Here is a 22,896-nt window from a genome sequence, read left to right on the forward strand (position 1 = left end):
GTTTACGAAGGCGGCGGCCAGTCAGGATGGCGGCCCGCACGGTGGTTGCGAAGCGTTCGTAGCTGTGGTCAATTCTTTCGTACGTTCATTCCAGCGAATGTGAGATTACTGAGGTGCTGGGAATACATGGTGCATCTTGATGAGGCTATCCTCAATATGTACTCATCTACTATAGACGAGATAAAATTGGGGGGGGGGTAATTTGCACACAAGAGTTTTACTTTCCGACTGTCGGACTTGTCAATCTTTGACATCCGTCAAAACAAGGACCTCCTCCCAAATGCCTAAAATGTCCACCACAAAGCGTCAAAGATATCTCCAGATCACACTAGCATCATTAAAGTACACTTCAATAAACATCCTGACAGGTGACACTAACTCTCCAACTATGACATATCTGATGTAAATCTCACCAACAATCTTTGAATGTCTTAATCCTCTTCCTCACTCTGTTTCGTCATCATTAGTGTTGCTGCTAAAATAACACCAGCAGACCATAGTGCTAGTGACAGCTAGCCCATTTACTACGAATAACGTGTTCAAACAGCTCGTTAAAATCACCTGCAGCTCGCGCTCAGCAATCGTCAACACACGTTCTGCACATTAAGGCACTTGCTATATCTGACGTTCCGCCATTAATGGTACATCCCGAACATCAGATGACACTTTGAAAAACACGTTGTCGAGTCTCACTTCCAGTACCAATCGAGTGGGCGCCTTAATAGGGGCTTTATTACGTTTACTTGCTTGATCCAATTTACCAAATTGTCATCTGCCTTGAATAACTTTAAGAATGAAGTAACAACTTTATATTCGTCTTGCCGAAGTTTCAGTTATTATTGTGAGTAACGATTTAGGTAGTCTTCAGATATTGTTACCTTCATGAAGAAGATATCTAAACAGGAGTAAAAGAAAAGGTTACATTACATCTTTCTCCCAGGTTCAGCTTCTAGGCAGCTCCGATGTCCTCTGCGTGATCTTCAGTTGCGTAGATATTTCTATTAAGAAAAGCCCCCATTTAGTTTGAAAAGTTCTTTACCTTTTATCTCTAGAATATCCAACAGAGTTCGATCCAAAATGTGACGCTTTACTTTGCGTTGTATTCTGAAGGGTTCTGGAGGTCTTCTCTCTGTATCTATTGAAGTCGCCGTAACTGATGCATCTGCATCATACCAAACCTCCTTAAGTCACTCATTGACTTACCTCAGTGACTTAGTAACGAATTCGTACACACTCAAAAAAGGAGATCAGTTATCAATCGGCGTTGTATTCTGACGGGTTCCTGAGATCTTCTCCCTATATCTATTGAAGGTATCGTAACTGAAGCATGTGCGCCTTACCAACTCTCCTTAGGTCACTCATTGACTTACCTCAGTGACTTAGTAACGAACTCGTACACATTCAACAATACGCTATCGGTTATCAATCGGTACACCGAAAAGGATTGCAATATTACCTGAATTACCTGAGCTACCGCACCAGCTTAGCACGGTGCGGTATAATTACCTGTATGCGGGCTTCCGGCAGCTGGATCCGCTCGGACAATCGTTCCCGGGCAAACACGTCCGGATAGTGGGTGCGCTCGAATTCTGCTTGAAATTCAACACGAAGTCGGACAACAAACAAAACAAAAAAAGAATGTCAGACACAGGGAATGTGCACTTACGCCCCGGGGGTCATCGACAACGCCAACACCACCGCCAGGATGTTGGTGTGGCAGGCTCGTTACCTCGTTCCAAGTTTTCGATCTGCTCGTTCGTGAACGAGGTACGGTTGCGTTGCAGCTTGCGCTTCAGCTTCAACCGCAGCTCGGAATCTTCATCATCTTCGGACGAGTACTTATCACTCATCTCCTCCAGGCAGCAGTTCGCTGCCATTGTTTGCGAGGAATGCGATGGAAACAGTTGGAAGATTAGTATTGGATGGCTGGAGGTGATGATATTCGCTAGCATACCTGGCTTCGATGGTTGCTCGGTGGAGGTTTTCAATGAGAGGTGCGGGATGGGATGGGAGGAAAAGTTAAACTGACCGCTTCCAATGTTCTGACACCAGGTCCAGTGTCCGCTGGTGTTGTTGAACAGCTTTATCTTCTCGTACACCGTCTCATTGCTTTGCGATGACGTTTCCTTGTTGGAGGCCAGATTTCTCAGCACACGGTTAATGGAAGATACCTTTTGGGGGGATGAAGAGAAGTTAGCCGAGGTTAGAGCGCGCCATCCTCACAGTGCCCGCCTTAAACACCCTCCACTCACGCTCGGTATGTTATCGTTGTTACAGGTGCCCTCCGACAGCAGACGGTCGCGTATTTCCCACGCGAAGATGCTCGGACATTCCGCTTTGTACTCTGCAATCTTGGACACTACCGCAGCGGTGGCGACCCGCGGCTTGCTGCCACCGATGGCCCGCGGTTTGATCGAACCCGTCTCGTAATACCGGCCCAGTATCTTGCTGACGCACCCGTTCGACACCTGCAGTATGCGGGAGATGTCGCACGGCCGGGCACCGGAATGCGCCAGCTCGACGATCTTCTGCCGCGTCGAGTCCGGCAACGGTCGCCCATTCACGTACACACCGCCGAGCTGGTTGATGCCGCTGTGGCCGGACGAGTTGCAACCGAAGATCGAGTTGACGCTCTGTATATTGCTCTGGATTTGCATCGTTGCAAACGGAACACTGATGGTTGGAAAATGGTTTGTACCGCCGGACGTTTCGTGCAAAGAGAGGGAGAGAAAGAAAATACACGGGGGGGTGCGTGCGTGTGTGCGTGCGTGTATGCGCGCGTATGAGAAGAAATCGGTACGCTTTACTACAGGTTCACCGATTAAAGTGACATTCAATTTCCTGACCAATTGAAACAGTCCATCACATTCACTGCCAACGTCTTTGCTGTTCCATTGCCGTTTTACCTGCCGAAAACACGATGCGCTTGTGTGCTTGGGGGTTTGCCTACCTTTAGGCGTACTGCTCCAATTGACCGGACAAGATTCGCTGCTTGAAGCTGGATGCTGTGCGCATGCCTCACTTCGTCTCCTTCCCACTATCGCCACCTCTCCCCTCCTCCCTCCAGCACTATACAATGGTCCCAATTTTGTTTCATTTTGCATTAAAACACCTGCTAAACAAAAATGGTATGTTCGAAAACAGACACACAAATAATATAAGTTTCGCATAAAATAAATATTAATTTTTCATCTCAAAAGTGCTCGAAACGTCACCTCGAATGAGCGGGTAGAATTGTTTTTATTACGCCGTTTTTGCGCCGTATTTCCCTTTTTACTTTGCATCAAACAAAGGGGGGTTTTCCCTTGTTTTCCCTTTTTATAGCACAACGCCATCTACATCCCAAAAGTGTGCATGCAGTGTAACGTGGACGTTGTGTGAAGATTACATTGCTCCGCTGTCACACTCTCTGGTAGGCGAGATTATCAAATTTCTCACTGATTTTATTCATTCTTTTAAAAGTTGTTTTATTACCTTTTTAAAATAATGAGGAAAACTGGGTTTTTTTTACAGCAGGAAATAAAATAGCAATAAATCGATAATAAGGGACAGAATAGATAATATTGTTTCTAAAATGCCTCAATATTAACGATTTAAAAGTGAACTCCTCAACCCGACACGGTAACCGCGGTACCATTTCCTTTTGCGGGCATGCGCGCATGTATGCGTGTGCAGCATCCGACAGCACAGAAGAGTGAAAGAAAAAAACACCCTGCGTTCGCAATCATTTGTGGTGGTGTTTTCTGCGTGTGGCGAAGCAAAAACCCTCAGCAACACCCCAGTGTGCAGGCAGCAGTACCACACGGCCCAGGGAACAAAAAGCACAAAACCCTTTGCCTGCGAGGACACAGGTGCAGCAAACAGCACGCACAAAGCAAAGCAGCAAAAATTATTGCAGAAGAAAACAAAACGATTGTTTCTAGTGCGTGTGTGTGTGTGTGTACGTGTGCGTGTGCGCGTTTTTGTTTTTTGGGCAGTTTAGTGTATTTACAGTGCAGAATCCGCTCGACTGGAAGGAAGTTTTTCGCTGTGGAAAAAAAAATATAATACGGTATTGCTTTTTCTTCAGTGCGATCGACAGGGAAAAGAAAAGAAAAACGCCAACACAAAAGAGGAACGACGCGTTCCTTGTTTCGCTCCCTTTTCCTTCCCTTGCCCTTTCTTTTTCTCTCTCTCTCTCTCTCTCTCACGCACCCCTACACATCTCTCTAGCCATCCCGTTCCCATATGCGCAAACTTACGCAAAGGGTGGCATTTAAAAGAAAGAGAAAGGAAGATTGCACTTCATTCATCTCCACGACAACAACAACAGCAAAAAGTCTTCAATTCAATGGAAACTTATTTTTGCTTTCCAGTTTTCCCTCGGTACACGATCACGATCAATTCACGCGCCCTCGGCGTGTGATTAATTATTTTCCTTGTCCATCAAAACCTACGCAAGTGTGCGTGAGAGAAAGAATTTAAAACAACACAGAGCCACACAGGTGCTTTTGTTTTGTTCCTTTTCCTCCCTTTACCCTCTTTATCCTTTCCCACCCCTTCGCTGACTTTTCCATTGGCTTTTCTTTATTTCCCATTTTCATCTTCGGTTTTCGGTGCTACAAATTTCGGTTCCCCGTGTAGAATTTCCGATTTTTCTTGAAGAATGTTAGACCATCTGCAGGCAGGGTTAATGGTCCCCCACCCCCTTTTTGGGGGCACATTGAGTCATACAGCCAACTTATTTTGTTCAACTATTTGCAACAGCGGGTGTACGTGCATCGCGTGCGTGAAGTTCGTGTAGTTCCACCTGCGGTATGTGGCGTATACCGCGATTTGCGCACGGTATGTGTGAAAACAGTGATGCAAGTGGTGAGTGCAATTGGGGTAAAAGGGTTGCTCATGGGCGGGATTGTGAAAGGGTTGTGGATGGCAAAAAAGACAGGAATCGCGCAACAACAACGGCAACAAAATAATACACCATTTAAAGTGTTTAAGAAATCGAATATAAAGTTGAGTCACTCAACGCTGAAACCATAATCAAAAAGCCTGTAGTTTTGAATTAAAAACACATCAAGTGATACGGCATATCAATCTCTCTTTCTCTCTCACTGACGCAAAGAAGCGTCTTATACATATATTTACGTACGTGCGTGTGGGTGGGGGGTGTGTGCTATCAATCTTCTCATCATGTTTTATTTTCACACAATTTTCTATGCTATTTCTTACATACTTTATCCTCAACATCCGAAAGTAGTTGCTAACGTTATTTAAATGCTTTTGTTCTTTCCAACAAAACAATTGCGGGTGAGCGAAACGGAGACAACGGAAAAAGGGAAAGAAAGACACAAGCGAGAGAGAGAGAGCGCTTCCGCGTGGGTGAAATAAGCTGCATAAATAAATAATACATTTATAACCACGCTATCTCGCTCTCCGTGTTCGCCCATCTCACTCACTTTAGCTCTTTAACTTCGTTTGTACCTGATCACAGTTTTCACTGTGTTAGTGTCATTATTGATTTTTTTAATATCCTTTTTTTCTCGCTCTCTCTCTTTCTCTCTCTGTAATGGCGAAATTACTTCTATTGTTGTTATTTCCATTATCTGAAATTGGGAGTTATTTGCTGAAAGAAATTTCAACACAAATAAATGATGCATTGTGTTGGCTTTGGATGTCTGGTCGCTATTCAACCGTTATATATTCATATCTCAAATGATTCTGGCTAAATGACTATTTAGACTACAAACAAAAACCCAATAACACACTTCTTATAGGTTTGCTCAGTACTTAAAGTTATTAAAAGCATGGTCATCTCCGTTAAAACGATTCGGGAGGAAGTCTTCTTCGGCAGTGACAACTAATAAAAAAAAACAGCATGTGATACTATCAATCTTCCTGTGATACTAAAACCGAGTAGTTTAAGTCTAGTTTAAGCCATACTCATTCTCGCAACCATGCATCGGTGGTATACCCGAGAGCAAGGTCCTTCTGCACATTTGTTTCACAAACACAAATTTGACTCTAATTTTCGCTCTGCCAACTATAAAACCCAACTGTGTAATGGCGGCGTGTCCCGGTGCTGTATTCCGTCGTCCATGCAGCGTATCATCGTCCACCGTTGGTCCGGTTCCGATGTCGTCCAAACGGAAGTCACCCCCGAACAAGCTCTCCAATGCGGTGACGATAGAGAAGAACAACTTCAAAAAGATCTCGCTCAAGAATGAGGAGTTCCTGAAGTCGTCCCCGGTGAAGGAGCTGAACTGTGCGTTCGATACGAACTTTATCGCGATGCAGAAGATGAGCGCCGATCCGAAGTTTCTCAAGCACGACGATCTGCTGAGCAACCGGCACGATGAGCATCTGTTGCCGCTGGAGCACGACTTCCATTACAATCTGCCGTTCCTGAACGTGGCGAGCTATATCCTGAAGGGTTCCGATCCGGCCCTGAACAAGACGGATAACTTTCAGCTGACGATGAATCTGGATAGTTTGAATATCTCCAGCGGCAATCAGGATGCGACACCACCGTCTCCAGTGTCACCGTCGACAGCAGTGCCGAAGATGCCCGGTGTGACCAGTGGACCGCGCAAGATTAACAACATGATCCTGAACCATCTCAAATCGATCGTGGACAACTTTGACAGCTTAAACAACAACGTTAACGGTAGGTATTAGAGGAGTAGAAATAAAGCGCTTCTAAACTACTACCTGTTTTCGGTGTCCACTATTCCAGATAAGAACAGCTACGGTGGTGCGGCAAACAACTGTCAGAGCGAGGAGCCAGCCGTTCACATGCCATCACCAGTTGAGCAGCCCACGGTCCAGCAGTTGAACAACCAGTATCTCGAAAAGAACAATCTGGAATCGTTTCGTACGCGGCTAGACGAGCGCATCACCAATCTGCAGCTCAGCATGAGCGAGATCTATTTGATGCGGCTTAACCTGAGCCTGTTGGACTTCCCGAACGAGATACCGAGCACACTGCTGAACAACCACAGTCAGCCACATAACACACCGGACGATCTACCCAACCGGAACTGCAGTTCGCAAAGCACGCAGAACAACATCAAGCTTATCAAAAGGTAGGTTTACGGGACAGGTGTTCCTGTTGGGATAACCGTCGACTCTTTGACTAATTGACTATTTCATGGACCCCCCCTCCACCGGCAGAAGCTTCAAGGAGTCACTCTACGAGAAGGAGAAAAACATCAACCGACTGATCATGTACTTTACGATATGGCGCGAGATGCTACTGAAGGCGGAATTTGTAAGCTAACCCCCACTCCAACTCCAAGCTGCGGTGCCTTAACCCGACCCGGCCTGCATTTTATTCGGGAACGTGAAACTAACAAACAATGTGATACTATCTTGCTGGCTGTCTACTGGATCGCTAATAACGGATTCTGTTGCTTTTTTACCGGTTGGAGTTGTGGTAGAGCGTGTGGGATGACTACACGCTATATATACGCTCTATCTAGTAATGCGTCCCTGGTGTAATACTGGCTAACCTGCTCGAACGTACTACCTTCTGGCATTTTGCTACTACTCTGCCTTCATCTCTCTCTCTCTCTCTCTCTCTCTTTCGCTTTCTCATGATTGCTGCTTCGGTCGTTGCTAGTATTATTCCGTGTTGTGGCTGTTGTATAGAATTTGTAACAACTATTTCATTCCCATTCTCTGCGGGCATTGTTACTCTGCCATTCCACATTCTCCCATCCTTCCAACCCCTCCCGCCTCTTGCCCTCTTTTCAACATTTTCATTCGCAGGGCGAAAACCGCAAGTACAAACAGAACAACAATTCCAAAAGCAACCTCGACCAACCGTCATGTTTGCTGTCTGGGGGTAGCACGGCCACTGCCGGTAGCAGCACATCGACCGGGGACGGTACGGTACGTGTCGGCCCGGGCGGCAATGGGATGTCACCGGCCGCCTCCTCCACGGCCTCCGTCCCGTCGGCAACACCGGTGGCAAGTGGGGTCGCATCACCGAACCGTAGCACCTCGGCCGGCACCACCGTGATCGACTGTGATATAGCAGGGCCGGCCGAGCTGGCAACCGAACCGGACAACTGCATACGCCGATACCAAAATGTATTTCAATCGATTGCTTGCAAGATGTCGGGCGCGGTTGAGCTGGCCGGCCAGATGTCACAGCATTCCGCCGGTGGTCCCCTTTACCAGCCACCAGGGCCCGGTGGAAGTAGTAGTAGTGGTGGTGCTACCAACAGCTCCACCGTTGGTGGTAATATGCGTCGCAATGCTCGCAAACGGCCCCATCTAATGCCACCGGATACGGACCCGGATCAGCTGATACTCCCCAAGCAGCCGATGCTGTCCGCACCGCCATTAAACTGTACCGGTGCGGGTGTACCCACGGGGCCGGGGGCACTCACGCTGTACGACGAGTACGAGAAGGCGAAGGAGGATGAAAACCAAAGATACGCGAAGGAACCGGACGCACCGATCAACCTGTCCAAGCGGAAACCGTCCCGGGACAGCCCACTCGGACCGGGTGGGCTGGAGCTGACCAAGCTGACCAACGGTACCAAGCTGCCGGGGATGGTACCAGGCGGCAGCGGAGGAGTCGGCCCATTCGGACCGGCGGGACTCTTCACCGGGTGCGATACGGACGAGCTGAACCACCGGCTGGAGCTGATGTCGGATAAGGTTGGGCTGTTGCCACCGACGGCTGTTGCACTGCTGGAGAAGGAATCCGACAAGTATTTCCTCAAGTCGAAGCGTGACCGGCTCGAGCTAGAGGCGAACCACCTATTCGACTATCCCGGACCCGGCCCGGACGGGTTGCACAAGCATGCCAAGCTGAACCTTTACCACCAGTCGCCGAGTCCGCACCACGGCAGCCCGGACGAGAAGCAGGGTGGATTGGGACTGGGCGAGTCGGCCTACCCACTTGCGCAGCAGTTCTTCATCAAGGCGGCCGATGCAGGGCCCCACGGTGGGCCTGGCGGAGTCGGTGGACCGGGCCTGTCACCGTTCAACAGTAACGCGATGATCGACAACATGAACCGCCATCTGATCCAGCGCCAGCAAACGATCGCTGCCGTTAGTGGTGGTGCTGGAGGCGGCGGCGGCGGCGGCGGAAGCGGTGGTGGCGGCAGTGGAAAGAAGGATAAGGGCATGACGCTCGGTGGGATGGATCTAGGGCCGGATATCGGTACCGGCCGGAGCCGTTCGTCCAGCACCGAGAAAAACCACATCAAGCGACCGATGAACGCGTTCATGGTGTGGGCGAAGGATGAGCGGCGCAAGATACTGAAGGCCTGCCCGGACATGCACAATTCCAACATCTCCAAAATACTAGGCGCCCGGTGGAAGGCGATGACAAACCTCGAGAAGCAACCGTACTACGAGGAGCAGGCGAAGCTGTCCAAGCAGCACATGGAGAAACATCCGGACTATCGGTACCGTCCACGTCCGAAGCGTACCTGCATCATCGACGGCAAGAAGATGCGCATCTCCGAGTACAAGTGTCTGATGAAGAACCGGCGGCAGGAGATACGGCAGTTCTGGACGCGTGACTACGACAGCGGCACCGACCAGAAGTGTCCGCTCAAGGACGCCGGCAAGGTGATTAAGAACGAGGCCATGTAAAATTCCACCGGAACTCCCGACCCGACCGACCACGTCATCTTTTTCCCGTTTTCGAACACCCATAATACTTAACTAATAATACTTAACTAACCTTGACACTGTGTACTCTCTGTATTCCGAGTGTAGATGTTAATGCTTGCCGAGGTTCACGCAAGGTGACGTGCAGTAAGCATCAATAAAATGCGTCATCGCATTCAACAAAATCACAAACATTGAGCGTTATCGAGTTTTACTGTAGATTTTTATTGTAACAGATTCAATAGAAAGGGTTAATTGATGACACGCTTTACATTTCGTCGCATCTCTGGTGGTCTCTGGTGGACTCCTCAGCTAAACACCGAGTGTACTAAAATTAGCAAAACATAACTTTAGTAGCGACCTGGAGGAAATTAAATACTTTACCCAAGATGCCAGAACTCCTTGAAGATGTCGTAGTCATCCCGGTCGTGTCATCCTTCAGAAGGCGTCGAATAGTTCTTCTTGCATTTCACAAACATCCATTCTCATGCATTCGTCAATACACACACTCACAAAACATTCGATAAACAGAAATATATATACAAATCCCAGTAGTATACCTGATCAACGACATCTTTCAGCTTTAGTATTGCTACACCAACTAGCCGATCCTCCCGGGCGAAGCAGTAATCTTTCACGCATATGTGCAGCTCAAAGAACTCCAGCTGCTCCTCATTGCCGATAATGCTGTGGAGAAAGGAAAGCGTTATCGAAGTGTCATACACCCCCCACTACCGTCCGATGCTTACAAATGGAAGGTGTCATTGTACTTTGGCGACCAGTTGTTGGATTTGGATTTGGTCGCAAACTTTCGTTTCCTATCGTTGAGATGCGGTCCGATCAGATTGACCTCGATGAATGGCCGGAACATACCGGACGGGACGGTCCATTTGAGATCGTTGGCTGCGATCACTGTGAAGGAGAGGGAGGGAAGCATTACTATCGAGAAGGATTGGTCTTCATCAGCGACCTGATCTTACCCTTGACGGATATTTTCTGTTCACCGTTCTCCGGGTTCGATGAGACGTCTATCTGTATGGACACCTCACCGACGGAAGCATCATCGTGACTAACTCCCTCTGTGAAAGTAGATAGCGAGAGTGACACCCAGGCATTAGTACATAATGTCCTTGAAGAATCAGATAGCGATAGAGTCCGGATTACCTTCAGAAGCACCTTGTCCGGAGACGAACGATTTGATTAGCGTGTCTGTGGTCTGCGTGTACAGACTCAGTGCGTACTTTAAGCTCTGCAGCTCGGGTGACTTCTCGAGGAACGGCATCTTCAACCCATTGCCACCGGCGTGGAAGTACTGCTGGATGGTACCGAGGGCCACCTCCAATACCGCACACTGCTTCGGCGATAAGTTCTTCTCCATCTATCCAACAACGGGCGAAGAGTAGATAGAGTCACCAACCCAGATTGAAGAATACATTTCGGCACCAAACTTACCTCCTTGGAGATGTCCATTACCCCGCTGAGCACATTCTTGGCATCCTGTTTGCCGGACATGTGGTTCTTGATGAGCCTCGACATGTCCTCGATTTTTGCGTTCGCTGCCAGATTCTTGGCATTGTCGGTGAGATGCTTGAACACCATCTATAGTTTGGGGTGGAGATAAACATTCAGATAGTACTGTTATAGGCGTTCACTGCATTTCGAACGCGTGGGGCGATACGCACCGTTCGATCGGTCATCGGTGGAAGCACGATCGTTTTCTCCAACGTCCGGATCACTATCTTCCACAGTTCCTTCAGCAGTCTTTTCAATACGGTCTTTTCGCAGGATTGAGCGTACATGGAGAGCGAACCATCCAGCAGATCCATCAGTGGTCGCAGCACCTCGTCCGCCTCGATCGCGATCAGATTGGCATCGTCGGCGGGCGGTGCATGGAACAGGGAGCTCTGCTGCTTAACCTGCTGCAACAGATCGCCCAGCTCCCGCACGCTGCCAGTAATTCTCGGCTCCAAACTGGAATGAGATGTTTGTCAATGGTGGTCCGAAAGCGCCCACCGGGGCACGACTCGCTTACCTCTTGGCGAACTGCGTCGCCAGATCGTCCAGTGCCGTGTTCAGGTTCTGCTGCAGTTCCTTGAGAATGTTGGCCGCATCCTCTTCCAGCTTGTCGCCACCCATCGACTCGAACATCTTCTCCAGCTGTACCCGCAGTTGCTGGATGTTGTTCATAAGTATGCACGCCTAGGCACGTACGAGGTAGCGAATAGAAATATCAGTATCAAAACCACCACAACACACCGTCAGAGTCAGTGGGTTATAAGAGAGAGAAAAAAATGTTGTGGCTTACTGTTCGCTCCTCGTGCATTATATCGGGGAACTCCGACTTAACGATATCAACATACGCAAGCAGTACTTTAACAATGGTCTTAGCAAAACGTCGCATGTAACGCTTCCAGATTTCTGGATCGGGACAGTCGAGTTTGCTTACCACATCGAAGCACTGTGTTAGCTGCGTAAAGACATCGACGACCGAGTTTGAGAAGAGAGCATGCTCACTACTTTTTTGGAACTGTAAGTAAGAAAACAAGGCAGGAAAATCACAGTCAGCATATGGACAACCATTGCACAACGTCCATCCCCCCACGGAACGGTCAGTATCCCCCAAGGCCGTATATGGCCAGCCCTAAGTACCCCGTCTTTCTTGTCCCGCTTGAACGCCCCGTGCAGGTACTCCAGCGATACGTCGTCGTTTTCGTTTAGCCACTGCATCACGAACGGTTCGAACCAGGCCGGATATTCCGGCACGGCACCCTTGTACGGTGGCACCTCCTTCACGTAGTTCGTGTATAACCATTTAACCTTGAAGTGTAGGTTCATGTACGCCGACGACTTGCACAGTCGATGCTGTTCATGCTCCTCGAGCGCATACTTCATATCTACGGCGAACAGGCTCCACATGGTTGCCGCAGACACCTGTGTGAGAGAGAGAGAGATAGTGTCAGAGATACACTGTGAAAGACGACTCGCAGCTCTGCTATACAGCGTCCTACAACTCACGTACCTGCCCGATGTTAAGCTCTTGCGGGAATTGATTAAGTACAGCACTATAACTATTTTTATCTTCCTCGATAACTGATACAATTAAAGCTATTAGCTTGTGCCAGAAATCAACATTCTCTAGTTTTGGTCCGTGGTCTTCGCCTTCACGCTTGGCTTCGTTCGGATCAACCTGAAGAAGAAGTCGTTAATGGTGGACATTAGTTCCATCAGAGGTTTCCTGTCAGCGGAACACCTTCATCGTACCTGAAACTCTCGATTATATAGCTCATAACAGTTTTCGAACAAAAATTGATAGGTTGATCGTAGACAAGCTTTTACACAATCCTTTACCACTGTGCTTGCTCTAGGTGGGCTGGATAACTCTTGAACCTGGAAGCAGATAATAGGAGTTATCAGGTTTGCTTTCGTCAAACCTGGCGGCGCCCCCGGACCGTGACTTACTTTCATACGGAAAAAGGTAATACTGGTTAACAAATCTACTGTAGATTTTAGATCCATCAGCTTCTCCTGACTGGAAGCGGGAAAGTTATTTCTATACATGGACAAGTCGATTCGTAGCGAGTTGTGCAGCTGGTCCAATAGCTTAACGAACTTCTCTTTCTGCGAATGAATAACGGGCGAGATAAGTAGAAACAAAATGGAAACCACCGTGGACGCCATCTTGTCCCCTACGGTAATACTTACACCAAAATTACTAGCCGCAAAGCGATCGCTGGCCGATACCGCGCTAGAAGCCGTAGTGTGTGCATAATAAGCGTTTATATTAGCTAATAGTGTACTCATAACAGCCGGGACGCCAGCGCACAGGTACTTCGTAGATAGGCAATGAAAGTGGGTCATGGCTTGGTAAATGTTCTCAATGCCGTAGCGCATCGCGAACTCGTCCACAATCTCTTCCGGCGTTTCGTCGAAGTAAATCTTCCACCCGTCATCACCTTTGGTCTGTGGAAGATTCACCTGTAGACGGCGGGGGGAAAAAAACCATATGAGAACGAGCGTGATCTAGTGTGGACGCTGATCCGGTTCGACTTACCGCTCCGAGCGCTTCCTCGCACAGGTAGTGAAACACGTTCTCGTGCAGACAGGTGTACTGGACGTGGTACGGTGCTACCTTTTCCTCGCCTTTTATCTCTACGGAAATATGCAAACGGATCGCCCCGGATACGGCTGATTTGTCAGTACGCTTCTCCAGATTGTACCAAACGTCCATCTCGCCCGATAGCGTTCGCACTTCAATGATTGTCTGTCCGAGAAAGTCGTCCGACTCTCGCGTTAACTTCTGTCGCAGTTTTGATTTCAGATCGTTATCCTCGTCCCACACGCGCACCTTGATGCGATCGGACGAGTTGTGGCACTCGCTGCAAAGATGGGCAGTAGTAATACGTCTGCAACACACGTTACGCTACGCACTACTTACAAGTTGAATTTTTCGTTCCACACCGGATTCAGCTCCTGCGGCATCGTACGGGTGCGCTTCTTCACCTTACTTACCTGCACCGTCACGTACGGATCGCTGGTGCCGCTCTTGTCCTTTGCAATCAGACCCTGCGCACAGATGACGGTGATCGCAATCTTTGCCGACCACTTGCTCGTACCGTCCAGCACGCTCTGCTTCACCGCCTTCATGTGCCCGGCATGGCTCTTCTCCTCTACCGCAAACACTTTCCTGCAGTCGGATAGCATGATACACGTGTAAGATGGCAGCCTCGCCTCAGATACAATGCAACGCTTTACCAACCTGATCAGTTCGAATATTTCTGGACGATCGCGTTCACGCTGCTTCATCCGCTCCTTCATTGCCGCTATCACCGAGTTCGCTTTATCCTCGGCACCATGTTTGGAACTCTTTTCGGAAGCACCGGCAAAGCACACTGCAACGATACGGAACATGCAGAGTCGTGATGCAGGCACCATTATTACCCTCCCTGTACTTACTCTGCAGACAATCCGCGTTCAGCAGGTCCTTGCACTTTTCGTGACACTTGACTGCACACTCCGTACATCTGGAACGGAAAGTGGGTACGTGTCACAGATGCTCCTCTGCCAGACCCTTCCGTGTTTGCCCACTTACCTCACACCCTGTCGCGCAATACCCCACAGCAGTCCTTCGCACTCGTAGCAGTAGGTCGGGGAGGTGGCTGTCCACAGGACAAAGTTATGCGGTGTGGTCGACGAGATGGGATAGATCAACGCCTGCAGTGCCTTCTTGTATACATGCATTTTCTGCAACAGACGAGCAAGATATAAGCAAAAACCCCAAGGTTCCGCACATGAATCGCGTCCACTTACCAGCTCTTCATCGTTGAGGGTTGCTCTCGGTACGGCGGAGGTCAATCCTGCGTTGCGTTTCGTTGCCGCCATCGTCTATATCGTGTGCCGCAGTTAATCAAAAACCCGGTACAACATTAGTGTCCAGAAAAACATTGCTCAAGAAGTCGGCAAAACAAACTGCTAATATTTGCATGTAATACTCTATCGTGCAGAACACGGTAACTGTGTAAAGGTTGCATCGTACACAAGGGATCTCAACAGTTAATGGATCAACGAAAAAAAAACAAAAATCAAATTCAAAACAAAACTAAAAAAGTTTGTACTAAAAACACAAAACACAACTACCAAAAACAGAAGATATACCCTTGCTTGGTGCAAGAACGCTAATGTGAAAGTAAAACCACAATTCAAAAATACACTTACTTTGAGGACCTGTTGAGGAGAGCGTTTCGAAATCATGTTGAGGTTAGGTTTACAAGATACGACGGAAATACGATGACAGGGCAGGCAATTTTGAGGCAATGTGTTTTATAGTTTTAGTGTTTTTTTTTTGTTCAAATACCGCACATAAAAGAGAGGGCACACAGATGGGATACATCGAGATTAGAGTACGGAGCAGTCCAGGAGGTTTTTTTTTGGTATTGTTGGAAGGTACACCATAGAAAGAAATAAGAAAGGTATGCCGATGCATATACGATTAGGATTTGCTCCGGTTCGCTTCGGATTGCTGCACCAGGAGCGATTGGAAAGGTTAGAGCTCTTGGGCAACTCTTGTTTGTTTGTTTTTTTTATTCATCTAGGTACGTAATCATTGTGGTTTGGACTTGTTCTCCTGAAAGTATGCCGTATAAATCTTCTACTGGACAAAACATTCACAAGGAATTCTCGAAACTCTAGCTGAGCTCAGTCAATTTTTGTACTAAATTGAAGGTTGTACTAAATTGGAATTGCATACTTTTAGGCGTTCCATAACACTTCCAGGAGGATGAGCTACATCGGAGGAAAGACACACCGTCTTCAGATATACTGTTTGGGGTTTTAGTACACCAAGGGTCCTAACATTTCCAACCTAATGCCCACTGATGAAGGATACGCCGAAGAACATCAGTGTCCACCATCAGCCAACAGATGGCAATAAGGGGTTACGACGACAGGAAACACCGGGGAAGGTGTCCCCACCACCCCGATACCTACCAACTCCGACACGAGCGGAATGGACTTCCTTCTTGGTCGAATGTCCGGCATACTGTCGATGTTGCTGTAGAAGGTGTTGTCGCCCAGCCTGCGGAATATACCACGGAAGTCATTGCAGAATTAATCTCCCCCCTTTTGCGTACACGGCCCTCTCTGTCACGTCTCAACTTACCCATTGTTCCGTCCACTATCAACCGTACCATTTCGCTTCTGTCGCACCGTCAGCAGCGCAGTTGGCCGTGTTCGTGTGATGAAAACAGAGAAGAAACCGCATTAGTGCACAGGGGTTGTGGCTGTGTACTACCGTACGAAAGCTTCGTTTTTTAAAAACGCGATGACGCGCGCGGCTCAGAAGCAGAACCATCTTTTTCTACTACGGTAATGCGATACAAAACTACCGTCCTGCTTGCAAAACTGCCTTTTGCATCAGTGAAACACAAGAATGTATAAGACTGATCTGAGCGCGAGACAGAGAGACAGAGGTTTCGCCAAAAACAACAACAATAGCCAACCAAAAAAAACACAACCAAAAATGAATCGAACGGAACGCACAAAATACAACAAAATGAAAAAGGGGCTTTTACAAAAAATGAGTGTTTTTAGACTTAATACGTAAATGGTTTTTTTTTTTTAGTTATACACGTACTACGGCAAAAGTATGGAACCAGCGCGGGTGGTCTGGTCACTAGCTAAGGGAGAGATGCAACGGTTTTGTTTTTTTTTGTTTTTTTTTTGTTTGGTTTAAACAGTGTATACTATTCTTACCTCTACAGACCCTTCCGAAACTGATTCCGAAACAAAAGTGTATAATACAGATACAGAGAGAGATACACGTAAACGAAACATAAAACAATACGCTCCCTCGTATATATATACACACACACACACACACACATACGCACACGGGTACAGCAATAGAGGTTAGGCGGGGTAGGTTATGTTTTGCATTGTATAACAGTAGTAATATACATAGATAGATTAGACAGATGGGCAACACAGCACACAATATACACGAGAGTGATGTACGGCACCACCGCATCCTCAGCCGGCCGGGATGGGCCGGACACCGGCAAAACACACGACAAAGTTAGTGTTACACACGGGTAGGTGGTGATGATGGAACACAAATGGAACACAAATCAAATCAAATCAGCGCGACGCGACGTTACTACCAATGTTTCATTGTTTTGTGTGTGTTCTTCTTGTTTTACTTTTGGCATGTGTGTGTGTGATCTGTTTTCTTTTCTGATTTGTTTGATTCTTCTTTTGTTTTCTTGTTTGTTTTTTTTGTTTTGGTTTTGCTTATTTCTTTTGCAATATATAATCGTTTTCTTCGTTCGGGAGTCCTTTGTTTTGCTCGGTAGATTTGTTTGATTCTCTCGGTACTTTCTGTTTTCTGTTCTGTTATAGCATAGTCAAACGCATCCGCCCACCGATAGCAGGTGCCGCAGCGGTGTCATTTACCTCGGGCTCCTCGTTCTTGCCACTTACGTCCACCTTTTTGAACAGACCGGGCTCGTCGTCGAAGGACTCACCGACTTCGACCACTTTCTGTTTCTCCTCGATACGTTTCTCCTTGAGCGTTTTCAGCAGCTTCCATTTGCTGCCGCCCTCACCGTCTGAAAGCAAAACGGAAAAGAACGAAAGGTTTAGTAACGATAGAGATCACTGATCCAGAGCAGAGAGAGTCTTTGGCAATTACCTTCACTACCTTGGGCGCGAAACAAGCTCTGGCGGCGTTGGGCTGGCGGTGCTACCGCACCAGGTGCATTCGGATCAAAATCCTTCTCCAGCGCCTGCTGGACATCGCCAGCCTGTGACAATAGTTCGGTACCACTGATGGCGTCCTGGTCGTACGACTGGTACGGGTCCTCACCTTCGTACTCCTGCAGCGGACTCGGCTGCGTACCGACCGGGCTCGGTTCGAGCTGACCTTCGAAGGACAGATTGTCCCGCGGTGGCGACGGTTGCAGCTCACTGTGCAGTGAGGATGGTGTAGGCTGTTCGTGCAACGAACCCTCACCGGAAGGAGTCATGCCACCTGCGGAATACACGACCGGTACGGCGTGGGTGAGTATCGCACAACCCGCATCCGAAGGTCAGGACCTGCAGCACTCACCTTTTGCTGTAAGCGGTGACAGATCCATCGGCTGATGTTGGTTGATGTCCAGATGTGCGGCAGGTGGTTGCGCATTGCCCACCTGCTGCAGATCTCCCTCATCCACGGAAGCCTTGGATGAGTCGAGACTGAACGAACTCTTCAGCGAGCCGAAGAACGATTTAGACTTTGCGCTGATGATACTGTCGGTACTTTCCTGATGCACGAGGTTCTTGTTGACCTTGTTGAAGAAGCTGCCGATGTTGACCGTGGTCGACTGAAAGAATCCACCTTTCTGTTCCGCGGCGGTTGGTTGTGCCACCGGTGCAGGTAGTTGCTTTTGGTTGGGCAGAAGCGAACCTACCAGCGGTACCTTGTTCGGCTGAGTTGCAGGCTGTGTGGTGGTTGGTTGGGGCGTTACCACACTCGTCGGCACTGCCGCAGCAGGTTTCACAAAAGGAGTGCTGCTGGTGACTGGTGCTGGAGTAGGTTTGACACTCTTCGTAGCCTCAGGAACGCTGGGTCCCACGGTAGACTGTACGTACACCGTAGCCGTACCGTTGGCAGTGACAGTTGTACTTGCAGCTACCGTACCAGAAGAAGACGTCACCGAGGGCACTGCAAGACCAGTCGCTTCGACTATTGGCTTGCCCTCAGCCAACACTGCCATCGTGGTAGTCGGCCCTATTGGAGGCAGTGCCGGTAGCTTACCAACCGTCGTGGTGATCGTCGCCGACATTGTGGTCGCTGTTACCACCAATGTTTCCTTCGTGTGCTGCTCCAGGCCGCCCTGGGAGACCGGATGGCTAAAAGCCATACTATCAGATGCCTCGCTGATGCCGGACGAGTTCATCGACATGTGCAGGAATGAGGAGCAGTCGGAGCTATCTGGTATGTTCGAGATGGCGGACATGGTAGAGAAGTCCGGCAGACTGATGGGAGCCTCCGTACCGGGTACGGTGAGCGGTAGCTGCGAGAACATGCCCAAACTATCACTAGTGTCGGCAAACCCGGAATCCGTAATGTCCAGCGAGGGAAAGAACGTCGTATCGCTGAGCGTCGGGATGCTCGACTTCCGCGAAAGACTGTCATAGATGGCTTGCATCTCAGGCGAGTCAGTAATGGACGTTTGGCCGGGCAGTGGTTGAAACGTGGGCGGACTGGTCGACGGCTCTGCCACGCTCGACCGACGGCTTATGATGGCCTGTATAATAGCGGCCGTGTCGGACGTGTCCGTAACGGTAACGGTACTCTTTACCGCAATAGGTGTTGCATCCACCATGCTAGCCTTGCGCGAAGGCAATGCGGAACCACCTGACACGGCTTCCGAGCAGATGCCCGGGCCCGCAGTTCGAGCATCAACGGTTTCCACACCATTCGACAGCTGGTGCGATAGGACGCTAGGTGAGGCGACACAGGATGTCATCTCCAGTGCCTCCGTAATGTTGGGTCTGAGGTTAGTAAACAACGCCTTACCGTTGGTCAAACCAACCAAGTTTGTACAGGCGAACGTTGGTGGAATAGTCGTTTTGGGCACATCCACTACGTCACCTTCGGGGGCCAATTTACTCCGTATCTTACCGCTACCGTCCAAACTATGTCCATTGCTCTGCAACACCTCACCCTGTTCCATCTCGAGTGTGTGTGCCTCGTGGAATCCATCGAGAGCGGTTTCATTAGTACCTAAGATGGCTGCCGCCGCTGTAGCCTGTAGCCCGAATGGAGAGAATTCGCTCAACTTCTTGGGCGACGTTCCGTTCTCATTCGCCCGGGCAGTGTGCTCCGTACTTAGGTTCAGCCGGAAGTCGTTCTCCGAGGTGCTGTCCTGTATCGTAATCGTACCATTTTCCACCGTCAGCAGATCGTCCTTGGTCAGCGTGGCAATGCCTTCCGGCAGATACTTTGCCAACTCCTTCCGTGGACTTGCACCTGCCGCGGTTGTGACGGTGACGGTTTGCTTACTTCGTGCCATTAGTAACTCCGCCGACTTCACCGGATATACCACCTGCAGATCGTCATCGAACACGTCCATCAGCTCGGTACAATTCTTTGCCATGAAGCACCGCACCTTATCCATCTCCTCGCTGCTGAGGGACGCCACGTCCTCCTCACTCATGATCTTGTTAATCAATTCCCGCACCTCCTCGCTTTGCATCTTCTCGATCCGCTCCGCCGTATACTTCTTCGACTTTGGCGTACCGAACTCGAGCTCGATCTGCTTCGCATGGTTCAGGAAGGAGGTACGCAACTGCTCCTCTATGATGGCCGCACTGTCCGCCGGTTCAATATTCCGGAGCAAACCACGGTCCGCTTCGCCCGCGGATAGGAACGGATTCGTCGACATGCGCGGCAACTCCGGTGGTGGGTGGGATGGAACGCTACGGGACGGTAACACTACCGCTGCAGGCACGGCAGCATACGGATCTGCCTCTAGCTGGGGCTTCAGCAACCCCTGAGCATCCGGCACGTTTGCAAGGTTGCGTTGCAAAATCAGAAAATCATTATCAAACTGCAGCTGCATCTGCTGGTGTTGTTGGTGCTGCTGCAGCTGTTGCTGCTGTTGCTGCTGAAGGTGCAGGTGTTGGTCAAGCAGATGCATACCCTCATATCCACCGTGTCTAGCGCCTGGTACCAGCTGCGATCCCGAATGATACATCTGCGCAGAGTTCTGCAGCTGCTGGTGGAACAATTGCTGTTGCTGCTGATGGTGCAGGTGCAGCTGCTGCTGCTGGTGCAGAAACTCTTCCTGCTCCTCCTGCAGCGGTATCATGCCACTGTTTATTAACGCCTCATTGATACGGTCCCGGTACTCGAGATCCTTCCGCAACCGGGACTGCTCCTGGAGCGAGAATTCGTGATGCTTCGCATAGTCCGGTATCATGTCGAGATATGCTTTCCGGTTCTCCTCCATAAACTGCAGATTTTGCACTATCCGTTGCTGTGATATGTTGAGCGACTGTAGCTTGAACACCTTCTCCGACATCTTCGTGTACTCTTCGTTCAACAGGTTCAGCGCCGCCCAGGCGAACTTGAGCTCCGTGTCGAGCAGATCGATGTTGGTCGCTATCTTGTCGGTGTAGTCATTGATGATAAAGTCCTGGTGGAGATGGTGCAGATCCTTCAGCCCCTGGTTGCTGTACATCTCCTGCGACTGCTTGCTCCACAGGAACGCCGCCATCACCTCGTTTTCGTCCATCCTGAACCGGGGCGATGATGGACTGCTGCTGCTGCTACTGCACTGTTTTGTGCTAGGACAACTGTTACACACAGAAAGAGAGAGACACACACACACAAGCGTTCTCCAAAGCAGTCACATGCTTCTTTTCACACGCACTCACACTTCACCACACCCGGACACACACACACACATACACACCGTTTCAGAGAAGGTTTTGCACTCCGCTTCCCATCGCCATCGATTTGTGCGCACAGCGGAATGGGAGAAGGTGGCGGGGTGAGGGTTTAGAGTGTCGGACGACAGCAGAAGGACTATCGATGTAGACTAGTTCCACGTTTGTGTGTATGTGTCTGTGGGTGGGTGACGCTAGCAGTAACCGTTTAAGATAGCGGTTTTGATAGTTGAACACTGTGGGGGAACGGGAAGGGAGAAGACACCAATTCAGCAATTGTCGACCAACGTGTCCCTATTGAATTTGATAGAAGCCTCTCATTGATGGACGATCCTCCAACGGTGCTCCACTAGAAGCGGACAGTAAATGTAGGACACAGCAACCGCATGTCCGACAGGCGCACACAAACGGTGCTACACACGTTCGCACAATGTCCTTGCCGATGTCTTCGTTTTCTTACATTGCAAGACTGTTGTCCTCTTTTTCACACGAACCAAAAGGTTGAATAATTCAAAACAACTCCATTCAAGCTCACGCACCTCACGGGGAAAGGTGTCCCAAGTGGGGTGGATGTCCTCCACACCAACACCACCCTTCCTTGTCACACGAGTTGCAGTTGCTTCATTCACACCACGCACGCACGGCACACACGGGGAGATTTTACGGTGACATTTTGTCGCAAAGCAGTGGCGTTGGGGAGGGAGTGCCACGAGACACGAGACGGCAAACACTGGAACACCCGCAATTCGCCACCCGCATCCACAACTACGCACAGTTTAAAGCCCAAAGCAAACAACACCTTCCCAAAAGGGGGGGCCCCAATTTTTGGACGCGAATTCCAATCAATTTGTAAGGTTAATCGATTGCTGGAGTGCGCGCACACCACATCAGGACACCAGGGGTAGTACTGTGCTAGCGAGCGCCAGTAAAGGGTACTGGCAAATCAAAAGAACGTGTGTCCAAGGATTCTGGTGCACTAAAAAAATGGTCCTGCCACACACGGTGGAAAAAACAAATGCACTGCTTTTAAACCTTCGGGCACGGAAAGCTTGCTGCCGTCTAATGGGACGGGAATTTTGAAGCAGGAAGCGCAGTCCACAGTGTGCCCAAGCGCTTGGGTCTGTGCCACACGCGAGCTCTCACGTCTGCTGCACGAACTCTCCTACCAACCGTGCCACTGCTTGAATGCTCTTTTGTTCGCCGTGTTATCTCTCTTATCGTAATGGCCGTGCTCGCTCTTCGTACACGCAAGAGCGCAGACTGCTTTTTGCTGCTGGATCTATCCAGCAGCGCTCTCCAGCAGGTCGGGTTCGCTCTGTACGCACGCTCCAAATGTCTTGTCTGACATTTAATTTA

At 49.3% G+C, this 22,896-nt stretch overlaps 3 protein-coding genes across 6 annotated transcripts; 1 reads left to right on the forward strand and 2 right to left on the reverse strand.

Annotated features, from left to right (window-relative positions):
* Positions 1–852: 852 nt before the first annotated feature.
* Positions 853–3,055, reverse strand: LOC128307476 (paired box protein Pax-6-like). Of its 4 annotated transcripts, XM_053045352.1 has the most exons (5): positions 2,847–2,962; positions 2,253–2,673; positions 1,955–2,171; positions 1,730–1,870; positions 853–1,592 (listed from the first exon to the last, which is right to left on the reverse strand). In XM_053045352.1, the coding sequence occupies exons 1-5, from the start codon at positions 2,861–2,863 to the stop codon at positions 1,471–1,473; spliced, it is 918 nt and encodes a 305-aa protein (XP_052901312.1). In that variant the 5' UTR covers positions 2,864–2,962; the 3' UTR covers positions 853–1,470. The 4 variants fall into 4 exon arrangements, with proteins under 4 accessions (XP_052901312.1, XP_052901311.1, XP_052901310.1 ...); XM_053045351.1 differs by having other exon boundaries at positions 853–1,589; positions 1,730–2,171; positions 2,951–3,055; XM_053045350.1 differs by having other exon boundaries at positions 853–1,589; positions 1,730–2,171; positions 2,907–2,966.
* A 2,029-nt stretch (positions 3,056–5,084) lies between these two features.
* On the forward strand, positions 5,085–9,752 carry LOC128306403 (uncharacterized). Its single transcript, XM_053043914.1, has 4 exons — positions 5,085–6,643; positions 6,713–7,061; positions 7,150–7,246; positions 7,747–9,752. Exons 1-4 carry the CDS (start codon positions 6,040–6,042, stop codon positions 9,589–9,591), a joined length of 2,895 nt encoding a protein of 964 aa, XP_052899874.1. The 5' UTR covers positions 5,085–6,039; the 3' UTR covers positions 9,592–9,752.
* Positions 9,753–9,975: 223 nt separating this feature from the next.
* Positions 9,976–21,386, reverse strand: LOC128306308 (protein unc-13 homolog C). The gene is made up of 25 exons (XM_053043763.1): positions 18,212–21,386; positions 17,795–18,133; positions 17,557–17,711; positions 16,265–16,302; positions 16,093–16,180; positions 15,322–15,330; positions 14,917–14,991; positions 14,699–14,850; positions 14,563–14,630; positions 14,366–14,498; positions 14,045–14,293; positions 13,661–13,985; positions 13,312–13,584; positions 13,069–13,227; positions 12,871–12,996; positions 12,629–12,796; positions 12,259–12,540; positions 11,915–12,136; positions 11,642–11,808; positions 11,292–11,580; positions 11,053–11,208; positions 10,774–10,987; positions 10,590–10,688; positions 10,359–10,521; positions 9,976–10,296 (listed from the first exon to the last, which is right to left on the reverse strand). The coding sequence occupies exons 1-25, from the start codon at positions 21,384–21,386 to the stop codon at positions 10,119–10,121; spliced, it is 7,302 nt and encodes a 2,433-aa protein (XP_052899723.1). The 3' UTR covers positions 9,976–10,118.
* Between the last annotated feature and the right edge of the window lie 1,510 nt (positions 21,387–22,896).

The sequence above is a fragment of the Anopheles moucheti genome, chromosome X (assembly GCF_943734755.1).
Source record: "Anopheles moucheti chromosome X, idAnoMoucSN_F20_07, whole genome shotgun sequence".
In the NCBI taxonomy this organism is placed as follows: Eukaryota; Metazoa; Arthropoda; class Insecta; order Diptera; family Culicidae; genus Anopheles; species Anopheles moucheti.

Coding starts and splice junctions, on each gene's coding strand:
- LOC128306308 (XM_053043763.1), bottom strand. CDS start 21,386: ATGGACGAAAACGAGGTGATGGCGGCGTTCCTGTGGAGCAAGCAGTCG. Junction 14,631..14,698: donor ATTGCGCGACAGGGTGTGAG/GTAAGTGGGCAA, acceptor TTTCCGTTCCAG/ATGTACGGAGTGTGCAGTCA. Junction 10,522..10,589: donor ACAGAAAATATCCGTCAAGG/GTAAGATCAGGT, acceptor TCTCCTTCACAG/TGATCGCAGCCAACGATCTC.
- LOC128306403 (XM_053043914.1), top strand. CDS start 6,040: ATGGCGGCGTGTCCCGGTGCTGTATTCCGTCGTCCATGCAGCGTATCA. Junction 6,644..6,712: donor CTTAAACAACAACGTTAACG/GTAGGTATTAGA, acceptor CCACTATTCCAG/ATAAGAACAGCTACGGTGGT. Junction 7,247..7,746: donor TGCTACTGAAGGCGGAATTT/GTAAGCTAACCC, acceptor TTTCATTCGCAG/GGCGAAAACCGCAAGTACAA.
- LOC128307476 (XM_053045349.1), bottom strand. Junction 2,172..2,252: donor ACAACGATAACATACCGAGC/GTGAGTGGAGGG, acceptor TCCCCCCAAAAG/GTATCTTCCATTAACCGTGT. Junction 1,590..1,729: donor GATCGAAAACTTGGAACGAG/GTAACGAGCCTG, acceptor AATTTCAAGCAG/AATTCGAGCGCACCCACTAT.